The following is a 15,757-nucleotide window of genomic DNA, read 5'->3' as shown; positions in this document are numbered from 1 at the left end:
ATAAGGGGGGGTAATCAAAATTCGTCGAGAAGTTGCCCACTGGCCACCACCGCAAGCTCTAGAATGGGCCTTTTGGGCCGACCCGGTGGAAAGTTTTTCTCGCTGGAAAATGAGCATCCCGAGGCAGTTCGGCATAATTCCACCACCATTCCCGGGTGCTCAACAGACACCTCCCTCAAATTGTGGCCTCCGCAATGGAGCTCGGAAAGGTGTCCGGTGTCGATTCGAGCCCACTTTTTACCCCGGTCCAATTTCGCCACGAACCATCTCGGTAATCCTATTAGGAAGCCGACAGTACGAAAGTGGAATCGAATCGCCTGCAGAAGTAGCCATCGAGTCTAGGTTCCGTGCGGGTCATTCCTTTTTTCGTCCCCGTTTTTAGTCACCTCAATCGAAAGCATACGTAACGTTCCGTATGGTCATTCCAATGCAAACATTCCGAGTTGTATGTCTGTTTTTCTGGGTGGTTTAAAAAAAAGTGATTCCCCGATGAGCGGCGCCATCCCATCTTCTGTCAGATTATAGTCGCGAAACTGTTGTAACTCCCTTTCCAAGGATGAGGAAATAATTAAGCTAAAACAATCCGCTTGCTTTCACCATTATTTCAACACTACAGTGCGAAGGCGGAAAGCGTAAATCTCTTTCAAATTCCTCATCGAACTGGACAGAATCTTCGTCTTCGTGCAGGGGACGCAGTAAACAGACCGGAAAATGGCGTGTACCGAGCACGGTACGGATACAGGGCAAATCCCAACCGGTTGGCAAACTGAAGATGGAGCCGTTGCAATCATAGTTAAAATGGGAAACAAAGCTCATTATATGGATGTCATTTTTTCTCCCACTTCAGCCACTTCAAAAAACGGTGTCAGGACTGGGACGAGCATTACCCGGGCGCATCATCCTTATGCCCGTGTGCTCCGCGAGGAGGTACCGGAGGTGGCTTGCCGACAAGTGGGGCAATGAGGAGTCCTCCGTAATCCCGTTTTTCATCCCCGTCCCGAACATGACGGTCCGCTTGCACCTTGGAGGTATTTTTCCTTTATTTTAGTACTACTCCCGGTGCTCTTTTCCAACCTCCTTTTCCTTTGTTGCTCACTGTCGGGACGACCCATCCCGGGTGTACGGGCGAGATGAAGTTGAATGGTCCAAGACAGACGCCAAGAAGCATCTTCACGAGTCACATTTTTATGTCGTTTATTTTGTGCTCGCTTTTCTGTGTGATTTTTTTTTTGTTCCTGCATCGTGCAGATGTACTTTGCTAATGATGAACCATTTATACAACCTCGAGCGACTCGACTTTATCCAAGCTACTCGACCCCTGTACTCCTACTCGCAGGACTCTCAAACCTGCCTATCAACACTCCCACGACAGCTTTTCCTCCACCTCATCACAGGAGAAAAAAAAACGAGTCCATAAAGCATTTCCTCCGCGGGGATACGCGCTAAAAGGGTAAAGCATCCTCTTTGTCCGGTGGATCCCTTTGTAGGCGGCTGTTCATGCACACGGGATGGAGTGGCTGGGAGGGATGGGGGGGGGGGGGGGGGGGGGTTTAGCCTCTTGCAGCATATTTCTCCACCCACCAGGTACTCGGGATCGGTACGCCGACATCTTCTGCACGTTGCAATATGTCGCAGGATTAATACCGCGGAAGATTTTACTTTCATGTTTTACTGCCGTGACATAATTTTAACCGGAGGATCTGCGGCGGTACAATTAGAATGGGGCCACACAGAGCCATCGCCAGGGAAGAGTTGCAGTTGTTTCGAAAACGGAGAATACAATGCGGAGCTTTTCCTCACACGGCATTGCCATTTAACTGATTCGTGTATGTATGTGTGTTGTTCAAGTAATGTTTTTCTTTCTTCATCTCGATTCGTTCGCATATCCTTCCCGGTGACACTGTCTTCCAGTGTTCTATTTTTAGTGCTCAAACCATCCCCATTTCCATGCAAACTGCAATGAACTGAAAGAACTAGCGCGGGAAATAAAAACACCAAACACGGTATACGGTTTGCTTACCATAAGCCAACATCGTTCGCACGGCGATGATTGCGTTTCGTGCCGGACAAAACGGCATAATAAATGTAACTGCACGGAGCGACATCATCTACGGGATGTGCGCCATTGCGTAACAACCGTATGCACCGATGTTCCGTTCCGGTGTAAAAGCCGGTCTGACAGCTCTCAGCTATTCTTGCCGGCGACACCTCGGGGCGTTCACGAGTGGCGAGTAAAGGTGGCAATGCTTTTCCAAGAATGCACGCGTCCGGCAGGGAGGTGGCAACGAATGGGAAAATTAAAAATAAAACACCCTTCGGCCGGGATTGTGACGGGTGGGTTCGACGGATTTTCGTAAAAAGAAACGACGGCCCGTTCCGTTTGCGCTTTCCATTGAACCGTGGAATCTTCGTCCACCGTTACACGACCGCAGGCCGATGAGATCGTCTGCAAAGTTTCCTGGAATGGTCCCAACCGAGCGGGGTTTGATATTACCCATCATCGTACGTCGTTTGATATTTCACGTGGTCTTCGGTGGGAACGGTACGGATTGCATAAAATTGTAAATTCCCTGTACGGGCATCAATAAGCCGTCCGGCAGGAGGAGGTTACAGAAAAACAACATCCACAAACGGATAAACGGTCCCGGGAAAGCATGACAAGATACGGCCCGTGGATCGTGAGCTAGACACCTGCCTTTTTTGATCCCGTTTTTAATTTAGCGCTTTCCCTATTTTCATTGACACTTTTCCGATAGATTTCTCCGCTTCTCGGGAATGTGTGTGAACCGCATAAAGGCTGGATGTTTTATTTTTTCCCCCCCCCCATCCACCGGCAGCGAATGGTGGTGTAAAACACGACACCAGTCGATCGTTTGGCCGAGCTATCTCTGAACCGAGATCAAGCGTACTTTGGCCGGCCCAACAGGGGCCATCGTCGGGCCAAAAAGGATTTTCATTTATTCCGAAACGACCACTCGTTCGCAGCAGGAAAAACAGATGCGCATTTTTTTTTTTCATACTTTTTTTCGAAACATTTGATATGATATTCCAATCCTAGAATGTCATATGTGCAGATATCGGGTGGTATGTGGAGTTAAGAAAAAAAAATGTTGGTATGGTAGCAAAGATATACATACATGTAAGCGGACAAAAAACAAGCCAGACATACACATCCGTTCCGTTAGTGTCGATGTTGGTGGGGGAAAAAGCACTCACATGAGCACAACGGAATGAAAAACCAAGCTCATGTGACAGATTTCTAAACCAAATTATTCCAATGATGATATTTCGCCGGAAAAAAATACACAAAAATAATAAACAAACAAAGCAAACCCGAAACTTTCGTTCGTCCCATGGCGGGATCCGCTTTCAACCCCGTTTACCTTTATTTTTTCATTAATTCCCACCACCGGTGGAAAATATGTATCCCGGTGAACGGGAAAGAAAACAAGAAAAAAACACACACACCGAACGTCCCTTAAAACGAGGTAAAGTATTTTCCCATTTTTCCGGGTTCTTTCCGGTGGGAAAATGCCAAATTGTAAATGCATGCCTTTGGGGTTCTCGAGGGAAAAGATGTGTGTGAGGGGGGGAAGTAGAGGACACCGTCCTTTGCCGAGTGTCTGTTCATTTCCCCCGCGCCGACTCCCGGGTAGCCTCCACCCGGAGCGGAACCACGACCGGCCCGGTCCCGAGTTTTCCGGCCCAGAACGCGGGAACCACTTAGGAACCGGTTAGTGGTTCGTGATAATCCGTCCTCGGGCCGCTCGAGGGTACAGGACGGCGAAACAACGCACGGAACAACAACGGGAGAAAGCAGGAGAGTGGAAACAAAAAAAAACAAATGGTCCACCGAACCATGGCCACACTTACCTCCTTCATCTGTCATAACCAGCACGGTCGTCGGCGGTCCTAATCCTTCCGGGTTGAACACTTGTATCGAGACCAGATACTGCGTGTACGTTTCGAGGTTATGAATTTCATGGTTCTGCAGTGTGTCCCGGGGAAAAAGGAAGCAATAGAAAAGAAAAAGAGAGAAAGAGAGAGGTAGAGAAGAGTGAATAAGTATGCCAGCCACCGTAAGCTTCACCGAGGAAGTAACGGGTAGGAGCTCGTTCAGGTTCCCTTCCGGTTGTTTTCGAGAGGTTAGTTCCTCTGAAAAAATAACCCCAAACTCGTCCCGGGTAAGGTTTAGAGAATTGAATGTTTGAAAGACCCTTTTTCTTTTTGGCTGGCTGTGGGTTGAACCAGACGAATAGATAGCGAAGGAACGGCAGGCACGGAGAGGAAGAGGGTGGACGTTCCTAGTAACTCCAGAGTGGAGTACTCGTGCGGTACCGAGAACGTTCCTTCGGATGGTTAGAATTTTCACCATTAAATTAGTGGTAATTATGCCCCCTCCACCCCACCCGCCGCTTCCACCTGTACTTTGCATAACCTACCTTCTGTGCCTTCCCATCGACACCGAGGGGATAGTGTGCGCAAGTAATCATGCGCTCGGAAAATTTGCAAAAACATGACTTTCCACTCGGCCCGAACCGGATGCTATTAAACCATAAAACACACGGATCGTGCCACGCTGGGAAACTCGGCAGAAAGGAGGACCGAAGGATTCTGCGATTCTTGCGATCGTCCTGCCGTCTGTCCCGGGGGACGCTTTTCGAAAAGGGTTTTGCGGGCCAACGACGACGACGACGCCGAAGACGAGTCACCGCGCACATAACGGCACTGCTTTGCATTTCAGCGCACTTTACCGGGTTTTCCAGTAGCACGCCCGGAGGTCCGCTTCGGCGAAGACGGTGCAACACGGCCCCACGGGCCTGGTCCCCGAAGTCAGTCAAGTGATCCGAACCAGTGCCGGAGTGCATTTACGCGTGTAAACAAAATTATTATGCATTGTTTGCTGACAAGGGAAGTCGGGTTTTTCGGGAAGCCAGCGGGTTATCAATTCTGGGGCGCATACTTTCCGGACCGGGCCCGAATTCGTCTGGTAGCCTTCGAGAGCACGATGTCCGGTAAATGGCGTTACTTTGCACGGCCGTACCATACGAACCATGACGGAGTGGTGCGGGGGAACAACGGAACGACAACTATGAATAGTGAAATTGTGCAAATAATGCACAACTAACAATGAATGATCGCAAATCGCGGGAGAGAGAGGGAAAAATTTAATTGAATTTCGTGACTTTTCCGTCGTTCCCAGCAGTGTGTCATTGTTTCCTAGGGCCAGGAATACCATCTACCCCTGTTTCTCTGACCCTTTTTTCCCTTCAACACTTTGTGGTGGATGCTTGAGAACACATAATAGAAAATAGCTCTGCTTTCCCAGCAAAATAGTACGCAACATGCTGTGCTTGGATTGGGTGACATATTCCATTATATTTTTTTTTTGTAAAAATATAATTATAACTATATTTGAACTCTTGACCGAGGAACAATGAGATGCAATATAGTCATCGAAACTATTTGTTTATGAAAATTCCCTCGAAGCAAAGTTCTCCATTTGATGTGGTCCAACTGTAGCGTTATATTGAAACCCTTTGACAATGTGATTGCATTCTCAAAATTTAATATCTACGTTTCTAGTAATTCACATTTAATTTCAAAAAACTTCTGTATAGTCCACCCCCTCACCACCGTTACAGGGTTATTTGCTGCGTTGGTTATATTTAAGGCATATAGTTGTAATATTTTTACAGGAAACATTCAGTTGAAAGGCTACTCAAACGAACTCGTTGGATTACGAAGTGGTTTCCATGAACCCCTACAATATTAACCTGGTCTAAATTGAAGCCCCAAATAGATATTGCACAAATTAGCAAGTGAAAAAGGGTAACGAAAAATCCCGAATGTAACTTATGTAATGCTACCTACACATTAGACCCATCATGCAGATTATCTTGGGCATAACTCATCTCAAAGGAAAACGGCCAATACCTTGTTTTTCCAGCGACGCAGCGGAAACCGGTATCACAGATCCATTAACGGATGACCATCACTTTACATTAGTGATCATTTTCTCGTTTGCGCTAAATTTCCGACGGTGTATGGTGAATTCTGGCAAACATTGACCGGCAAAATGTGCGCCTTTTTTTTGCAAACAAGTTAGAACACATACAGACATGTGAGCTGAAGGGGGCAATTCCTTACACTCATGTCATAACTAAGGGAAACAGCGATAATTTCTATCACAATTTAATTTGATTTCCTCGGCAAACTTTCCACTTTCCGGCATGCCAGCCGAGTTGGGGTCCCAGTTGTAAATTGGATAATTTACTGAACTGTGCTGAACTGTGCACTGGTGTGCGGGTGGTAGTAGGAGCCAGTTGCATTTCCCAGGACCATGTGTTCAACGGCGCAAACTGCAGCCATTCGAAGGGTCGATCCGATCCGAGCGGCTAATGCACCGCAGCACCGCAGCTGGCGTTCCACGCGAAACTGCGACGCTAACGCCGGACGGTGTACACTTCTCCTATGGGTTCCCCATCCCTTCGTTCCGCTCCCCTTCCACCCTGCTAGAACGCGGACGCCCGACTGGCGCCGGACGCGACTGGCGAGAGCAAATCGAATTTGGTCGTCCTCACCTCGACGGTACTATCGCGGATGTAGATCTCCTTGACGTCGTCCGAGTGGTGGTCCCGCGCCCGGAACGTTATCCGGTAGCCGAGGAACTCGCCCAGGATCGACTCCGGTGGTGGCGCCTTCCACGAAATATATACAGAGGTGGCGGAAGTGTTGTGCGCGATCGTCGTTACCGGTTTTCCCGTCGGGGCTGTACGTGGAAGAGAGAAAAAAAGAGAGACAGAGAGACAGAGACAAAAGAAAACGAAGAAGGTAGCATTAATGAAAAATGGAAGATTGAAACACGTGTACAAAGTGCAGTTGACGGCGGTAAGTCACGACTGGCGGCGGCGGCGGCGGAAATCCATATCGCGGGCGAAAAACCGGACGTCAACGGACGAGCGGAACAACCACGTGCGGCAGTGCATGTAATGGTATCAGCGAACTTTGGTCATTCGGTGAAGCCCCGCCGGACCAGCTAGATGTCTAGTGCGCTTCCGCTAGTTTGGAAGTTGTTTCTTACGGCCCTCGGGGAAAAAAAATTAATCTAAAATGACCTGCAAAAACGCCATCACAACGCCCTGGAATGGTCAATTAAAAATAAACTTTGCTGAGTTGAAACATGTATCCATCTCTATCGCGCTTGAGTTATCGAAATTGGTTTGAAATGTGACCGACCATTTTTTCTAGCAATATAAAATCAAAGCAGGATAGTCGTAGTACATTTTACGTTACAGAACCGGTAAACTTATGGTAACTAAAACTCCGTAAAAACTTTTCTTAGTTTAATTAAAACTCGTTTGGGATAAACCCACACAGAATTCCATTTCATACATCCGTATCCGTACAGTTAACAATTTTATCTTCTAACCCTAATATCGCAGTGAATATTTGACCTAAGTATGATTTGACGAATTCAACAGATGTCTTATGTAAGCAATAAGCCAAGATGTACCCACGAACATTCACAGAATATAGCGTACTAGGCCTTAGCATGAGGGTTTCCATCGAATTCATCAGCTTTCCGCTCTTGATGTTCCTTGCAACATGTGAAAATAATGAGGATTCTGACATCAGCAGTTGTTTAAATCAAAGTTTTATCGGCCGTTTTATGTTAAACAGTGACATTAAGTTGTTACTGCCATTTCTTTAGACTCTAAACTTCTAGATAACTAAAAATAATACTTTCTACCTTGACTAATAAGAAGTCAAACAGTCGGTGTATTTGGTCAAGAAACTGGATGGACTGCATCGAATAACTGTATATCTTCAAAACGAGTCCGTCGTTTATGCATCCGTTCTTATAGTGTTATTTTAGATGGATTTTCTGTTCGTTTAAATATCTTAATATGTTGATGCTGTTTCTATTTCCCGACACTTTTTAATAATTCTATATCAACCGTATTTTAAGGCGATCTCAATAACAAATTTGTTACCTTAAATTCGGGATAATCTTTTGTAGATGATTTGAAGTAAAATGATGGAAAGTATAGGACCTAAACTATTAAAAAAAACTTTTTGAGGAAAAAGAAACTCCTCTTTGCACCTCGTGCAAAATATAACAGCAACCTACCAAATGTTATTGCTTTCGATGGATTAGCTGTTAGAAGTTAGTAACATAATATACATACTAGTACTTTTACCTATTCTTAATAAACATGCGATGTTGAAGATTGCTTGTTCCACAGGATGGCCAGCATGTTTAAATAATTCGTTTTTCTTTTAGATCGTTTAGATTTATTTCTTATGCCCTCTAGATGTTTCCTGGCTCATGCTACCTCATCAATGCTCACACTTTCATGTTTATGTATTTTCGTGTCTTCAGCACAGCACGATGCCTACCCTGAACGTCAGTCATCTTCCGTTCGGAGGCGCCAAGATACGGACCACACTCGCACAGTCTCATCGCATCGCCATCCGTCCCCAAAGTCGAACGAAACGCACCGTTCGCCCAGCGGGACGATGGTCCATTCGTTTCCCGCCCGTCTCGTTACGTTAATTGATTTTCACGCCAAACAATCGCCGCATTCCTGGATTCCCGGCGATCCGAACATTCGCGAGCTCCAACACTTGTTTGCCGGCAGAACGCAACGACGTTGGGCGAGAATTTCACGCCTTCTGGCCGCGACGATCTCCCACGGACGAAAGCATTCGATTCGATTCGGGGCCGCTGTTGAGCTGGGCCGGGTTTTTCCGCTCTCCCACCATGCCGAACGCAGCCACCGTTGAATGTATTTAAATTTATTCAACAATTACGCCCCCTTCAGGATCGGCCAGTAATCGACAACGACAACGGCCGGTGGTTCTGGAGGTGTTTTATTCTTTCTCCCTCCCCCCCCCCGCCCTCCCACCGAGCGGATACTTCGCATCCCCTTGGACCCAGCCCAGTGGTGGGGTGGTCCATTTCGGGCTGGAACCCACGGTGCGGTTTGTGGACGCCGTTTCCACGAACCACTTTGCCCGCACGAGGGTGACGATCTTTTCGGCAGATTAATTGTGAACGAACCGGGCCCAAACTGGGCCACCACCGGGGGGGGAGGAGACCGCGCGGGAAGGTGCTCGCAAATTGGAACAGCTTAATTGGATCGCCATGGACGCACCGCCGGCCGGGCGCTGGGAATGGGGCGCAAAATTGGGGCAAGGGGAAATTTGGTGCCAACTCGGCGAAAATACGACCCGGTGCTCAAATCGAGGTCGCGATCCTACGACATCGCCTACCTTCGCGCAGCGTTACGAAGTAGTACGACTCCTTCGACGGCTGACTCTGGCCGAGCTGATTGACGGCGATGACGCGAAAGCTGTAGACGGTGAATGGCTGCAGTCCTGTCACCTGGTACGACGCCTGGCTGCTCTTGGTGTGGATCGGTGGCTCCTGCTCCCAGTCGCCATTCTCGCCGATGCTATTCGGGGCGGCGGTGCGAGAAGAAAGAAGAAAAAAGAAAGCGCAGAAAAAAAAACCATCAGTCGCGGCATATCGTTGGACGATTTATTTTCACCCTCGAGAGGCAGTAACAGCAGTTCCACCCGGATGCTGCCTAAGCAGGTAAAGCTGAAATCAAATAAAATTCCTTCCATTCCATTTGCCCTCGAGGGCGTGGAATTGCCGAGGGGTGGGGAGTGGGGGGGAGGTGGTATGGGAGGACACAAATAAATACGTTCGGAAAATCGTTTCCCCGCGCGCTCGGAAATATCAAAGAACTTGTAAAATATCCCTCCTCAACGATCTGCCGGAACCCGGAATGCCGGCTTGAGTATGGGATTTCAATATGTATCTCCCTGCTTTTGCTTCTGGTCTTTCGGTTTTGCAACGAACACTAACGGTATGCAAAATAAACAACCCATACAGAGGTTTCCAAGCTGGTTCCAAAATATTAAAACATAATAAAAAAAACTTGAATCAAACATTCTTTGAGCATCCACAAATTTCCTTATTTCCAAGAAAAAACCCCGTTTCAATATTTAACGACTTTTTGTTAAAGGAAATGTAAGCAAATTTTAGAACTGAACAAAAAGGAAAGCTTATGTAATCTTTTCGCAAAAATGTTTCGTTGAGTATTAAACTTGCGCAAGTGTTTATATCTAAAACCGACAACGAATACGAAAATCGTGTTAACATCGCATGGTTTGAAACAATTTAATACGAAATCGATTATATGTAATTAATACATGCCTACAATCTTAGAAAATTCAACCCATATGAAAAGTTTGTTACTCAAAGCATCTCCAAGTTTCCAGGATGAATGATTGGTTTTATATTTCATACAGACTTGTTTTTATTTTAAACCTCACACACACACGTCTGCCTCAACGGAAATGATGCCAACGATCATATTTCCCTTCTGCGGTGGAAAACCATGTCGGCTGGATTCTGCGTAGGGCTGGTGGGCGGGAAAAAATCGCACCACGTGCTCCCGTTTGTAAGTGTTTGCTCTGAACACGGCCCGTTGTTTTCATCCGGACCGTTACCAGGAAAACCGCAGATCCCTTCCGTACACACGAGCTCGGAAGTAGCGAACGAGGGGCAAAAAAAAACCAAACGGCTGAAATACAAATTTTCCACATTTCCCGTTGGTGCGCGCGCGTGCGGCAAGTAAACATACGTCAAATAAATAAAGCAAAATGAAAAACTGAGTGAAAAACTTAACGAAACCAGCGAGCAGGCCTACCTCGTTGCGAAGTAAGGCGCAGTAGAAGTATTATGCGAAGATTAAAAATTTCTCTCCAGCTTCCTACACCCTCCGCCTACCCCCACCCTATTTTGTCCTACACCGCTTCTCTGCGGTTTTGACCCGGATATATTCCGCAAGGGGACGGGCTAAATGTTTCCGTTTCCGCGGCTTCGAGTGTGGGATAAGTTTTCGCAAACCGATACCCGACCTTGCCTTGAGAATGTTTGATAATTCCATTTTAAGAACCATCGCGCATCACGGTTGCCGCTCGAGGACGTGTGGCGGCTTACCCAATGCGTACTGGTGGGGCTGCACGTCGGAATACATTTCACGAAAGCTGTTTGCATGGTTTTGTTGCCTGTTTTTCTACATCGAAGCGCGGCGAAGAGGAATTACTAAAACTTCTCAGGCTCGGGCGAACCCGTCAAGTTTCCGAAGCTGGCGGAGCTGATGCGGATTAAAACAGGTACGAGAGCAGTCGGCTCACGCTTTTGTTTTACAATTTCTTTTATTTTGCTTTGGATTTAGCACAAGGAAAATGTTGCACATAAACAAAAACCCGCAGCTTCGCTGGCTCGTTACACAACTTAGCATCTGCTTGGGACGGTGCAAACACCTACTCATAATTTCTCTACATCAGACCGGCGTTATTTGAGGAACATAACAAAGGCTGTACGTGTGCATTGGATCGTCGACTGTTAGTCAAGATGTTTGTACAATGAAATGTCTTCTAAAGCGTTTTATAGCCGCACCTTTCATCGGTAAAGATCGGTTTCTAGGCTTTTCTGGAAGAAACATCTCAGGATTCTCGTAACTATTTTATGAGCATTCTATGATTGATAAACGATTTTCATATTGCAGAACCGACAGGCGACAGTAAGATAACAAATAAAGATAAGATAAAGATTAGATAAGCAATTAAACGCTGAATCTGGAATAATCAATTTTCACACAACCATTCTATGTTTATTCGTTTCATAAAAGATTTGATATTTATCGATCCCAATCATCAAATCAACTTTAATTAAATTATAAAGTTCAATCATTATAAATTCATTAGAATAGTCAAGTTCTTCATTCATAGAATTATAAATTCATTAGAATAGTCAAGTTTTCTTAGCGTCATCTTCTTGGTGTTCAAAAGAAGTTTACTTTCAGGTAAGATCTCCTAATTAAAAAAAAAGTGATATAGAGCATCACGAATTAACCTATGAAACCCATTTTTTCCATGTGTTACATTCACTTCCTCCTGTTTTGTCGAATTAGCAATCGCTGAGTCGTCGGATATTCGATCAATAATTTACAGTTACAAACCACGCTCCAATTTGAGGAGAATTTATGCCGTCGCTATGCTCCCAATTTGCCATTTCCACCCAGGTAAAGACTTCATTTTTTACCGAGAACGAACTGAAACCATCCTCGGAAGTCCCGAACGTGCCAAGGGGAATACATTTAAATTCATCCTCATTTGCGCCAAAGTGTTTACGCCCGGCTATTGATCCGGCCTCTGCAGCGCCGGCACGACCGCCGTTGACGGCCAAGACAACTCTTTCGATGGAAGGCCTTAAATTCTCTACATTCCGGTCGCCTAAATCAATACCGAAAGGAAATTTATCGCGCTTCAAGGGCGCGCGGCATCCGAAGCGCAAGTGCCGGTGGAATCAATTTATCTTACACTTAACTCGTTGTTTGCGAAGGCATCTGCCGACGAGGTTTCCCCGAGATTCGTCCTCAAGGAACCGGGCGGAGGAAGTAAAGGAGGGCGGGTGGAATGGTTGTAAAATAAATATTCCCCTCAGCCGAACCGTGTTCACCGCGCGCCGGAAACGATACTCCTTCGTTGCCGATGGCGAAGGGAAGCAAGGGTGATGGATGTGGAGATGTGAGGAAACCTGAAAACAAAAACCCAGCCGAACTGCCACCACTACCTGCCCGGGCGGCCGGGAAAACCCCCCCGCCAGCCGGATGCTGGTGGTGTAAATCTAAACATAATGTCGGTGAAATGGTTCGCCGGTGCGCTTACCGTGTTTCGATGATGAAATTTGTAACCGGTGCATTTCGGGGGTCCTGCGAGTGGGCCCAGGATAAATCGACCGAACGTGACGTGAAGCTTACGACCAGCGGACGTCCGGGCGGATCGGGCACATCTGCAAGCGGGAAGAGCGGAAGAACGACCGGTAGTGGCAGGGAGCACAAGAAAGGCGGAGCCTTTTGCGGTGGGATGATACATGCTCTTGTCAGACCGTGTGGCCATGGAAACGCTCAATCTCTTTCACTTCCGGTGGCGGTATGCCGTGCGCCGGAGCGGTTGGGATCGACTTGAGAAAATTTACTGCAAACCTTTCGTACTGTTCGTGCATCAACACGACACGGAGAAGTGTGGGTATGTCACTCGTTCGTGCACTCGTTATAACGGTAGTCTTCTGGAGCAGTGTCTTTCAATCGTTGCTTTGCTTTGCACGAGCTTTATTAAGTGTTTTACACTATTCAAAATCTGTATTCACATATATCAAACTTGTGTCTTTTATTTTTGTGAGTCGTGTCTTCATTAAAATCAAATATTTCCACTTCACGGGTTATGTATTTCATATTACTTTTTAGTATTTTTCCTTTTTTTCTACCGTAGAGAATGACATAACCTAAATCGTCAAAAACAAATCAAATTCTAGTGACCTTTTATGTGATTAAATAATTTAAAGCGAATTGAGCTTAATTATAATGAAGTAATTGCAGAGGAAATATTTCAGGAAAAGGAAAATTCAATGAGCTAGAATAGAAAGCAACATCATGAAGGAATTTAGGGAAAAATAAAATCAATCAAAAAGGTATCGCACACGTTTTAAAGTAATTGTTTCTTATGATATTTCTTAACTAAACTCAAGAAAGACACTGATCCAAACATCTTCAAATAGAAGGTATCGTCTTTCTCATCATTATATGAGGGGAAACCCCCAAAGGTCTCACGTTTGTTAGATATTGAATATCTCCGGATTGAAAAGGGTTTATTTAAGCTGCAGCTTAATAAATATAGTGCTTACTAGCTTTGTTCTGATTCTTACGACGAGCCTCGTTCGTCTTGCCGATTACTAAACCGGGTCAGCCCTGGTGGAGCCCGGGTTGCGAAGCACTGGCCTTGTACTCACCTTGTACCAGCAGGTCAACGATGGCTTCCGGGCTGTGCCGGTCGTTCAGCAGGCAGCTGTACTCGGCCGTGTCGGAGGAAGCGGCGGGGCTCAGGTGCAGGCTGAAGTTGTCGGGTATGAGTGTGAGCTGCGGCGAAAGAGGAAAGCGATGTAATAACAACGAGCCAGTAGTAATTAGTGTGCCTGGTGCCGCCTCCGGGGGAGATCCCGATGATCGTCAAATGGCAACCTGACGGTGACACCAACCCGAAAGAGTGCGACAAAGGGAGCGACGGAGGGAGGAAGGGAGGTAGTGAATGAAAAAAAGAACCCTGATACCTCCGTAACACCTGCAAAGTCACCGAGCGACCGGCTGAAAGCATTCCATGCGGAGGACGGACTGTGTCGAAATGTGTCGATAAAGCTGATGATAATTATAGTACTCGCCGACATCATCATTACACACCGTACACGCTAAGTGAGATTCTTTGTTCGATTCGGCCGCCATGCCATTTGCACGACGGAAAGACACGGGCCCCGGGGAGGGCAAGAAAAATGTGACGCCAAATGAGTTACATCATTATTTCTTCGAGTGAAGATTATTTTCTCCACCCCGAAGGGAGCATCAGAGCGGGTCAAAGGACACGGGACCGGAGCTACCGGACACCAGCTTACCGGTAATGAATGGGTGCTTCGGGCCAATGGCAGCGTTTGGATTTGAGCAAGTACACACTCCCCCCACTCCACCCCGCCCTACCCGTCAACCAAGAACCCATCTTCGAGGTAAGAAAAACGATACACGGGTGTGAACGGAATGCGCCACGATTGGGCTAATTCCATTCATTAGGATCTTTTGCAAACGGAGCGAAATCGACTATGCTAAAACGGCTCGGGGAGTGCACTTAGGGAGAGTGTGTGGCAGGAGCATCCTCACGAACCAACAGCCGGGCAGCAACAAACGAAGAGATAATTACACGCTTGTACTCATCCTACACAGTTGCGCATGAATGGAGGCGCCTGGTGCGGTGATGAATGGAGGCGCCTGGTGAGTTGTAAAAAGACACCCGGGGAAAGGTCTCTTATCGTTGATGAAAGGAACGTTGTTCGTGGTTTGCTCAATAGTGGTCTTTAGTAAAGCGGTTTAGTGGTTACTTTTTATTTCTAACCGTTAAGGTTACAAAATAAAATCATTTTTATAAATCATAACAATAGTTCAACAACAATGTCTAAGGATTTTTATGTAAATGAATGTTTAACGAATGGAAACCTAAATTGATTAGCTTATAGCACACATTTTCCAACCGAATAAATGGTTACTTTCCAACCACAAATTTGTGAGATACGAAATTACCAAATTTATGGAGCCTGATAAAAAGCGCTGACCGACAACATTTTGTTTATCTGGGTAAATTTCTCTTGGAATTTGATCTTGTAAACCTTATTCTTATAAAATTCTGAACAATTATATAAAGAATAAAATATGCTCGAGGATAGACATATTATTCGCGAGTTAACTACTACGGAACATAAGGTATATCCTCACAGAATGGAAGAGCATGTTGCTTTTGTAAGTTGTTTCTATAAATATTGAAAATATCGAATTAACTGTTTGACTTTGTTTCTATAACAAATTTGTTTTTGAACTAATGTTGTACATAAGATGTAGATAAAATATATCTAAATAAATCTTCAAAAATTAAATGAATTTAACCAAAGAAGAATATTTCAACCATTCGGTGCACTAAAAAGCATAAAGATGCTCGAAATCCATACCACCGTTGTCATGCTTGAGGTATCAAAATAGAAAGTCCCAAGCAAGTACGAATTCATTACTTACTACATTATTTCTGTTTTGCTTCGCATTCTGGGAAATAAATCCATGTAGTTAATAGTGCGCTTGACTGA

General features: G+C 45.9%; 1 protein-coding gene across 1 annotated transcript in view; it reads right to left on the bottom strand.

Annotated features, from left to right (window-relative positions):
• LOC131287801 (tyrosine-protein phosphatase 99A) overlaps nt 1-15,757 on the bottom strand; it is a 38,635-nt gene that overhangs the window by 12,039 nt on the left and 10,839 nt on the right. The window contains exons 3-7 of the mRNA XM_058316885.1: nt 13,874-14,000; nt 12,754-12,877; nt 9,280-9,461; nt 6,585-6,772; nt 3,874-3,988 (exon numbers count right to left, since the gene is read on the bottom strand). Of these exons, the coding sequence (XP_058172868.1) occupies nt 3,874-3,988; nt 6,585-6,772; nt 9,280-9,461; nt 12,754-12,877; nt 13,874-14,000 (736 nt within the window). The remainder of the gene's footprint in view (nt 1-3,873; nt 3,989-6,584; nt 6,773-9,279; nt 9,462-12,753; nt 12,878-13,873; nt 14,001-15,757) is intronic.

This window comes from Anopheles ziemanni, chromosome 3 (assembly GCF_943734765.1).
Source record: "Anopheles ziemanni chromosome 3, idAnoZiCoDA_A2_x.2, whole genome shotgun sequence".
NCBI lineage: Eukaryota > Metazoa > Arthropoda > Insecta > Diptera > Culicidae > Anopheles > Anopheles ziemanni.
Note: the sequence above shows the minus strand (reverse complement) of the source record. Positions and strands in the feature narration are given on the sequence as shown.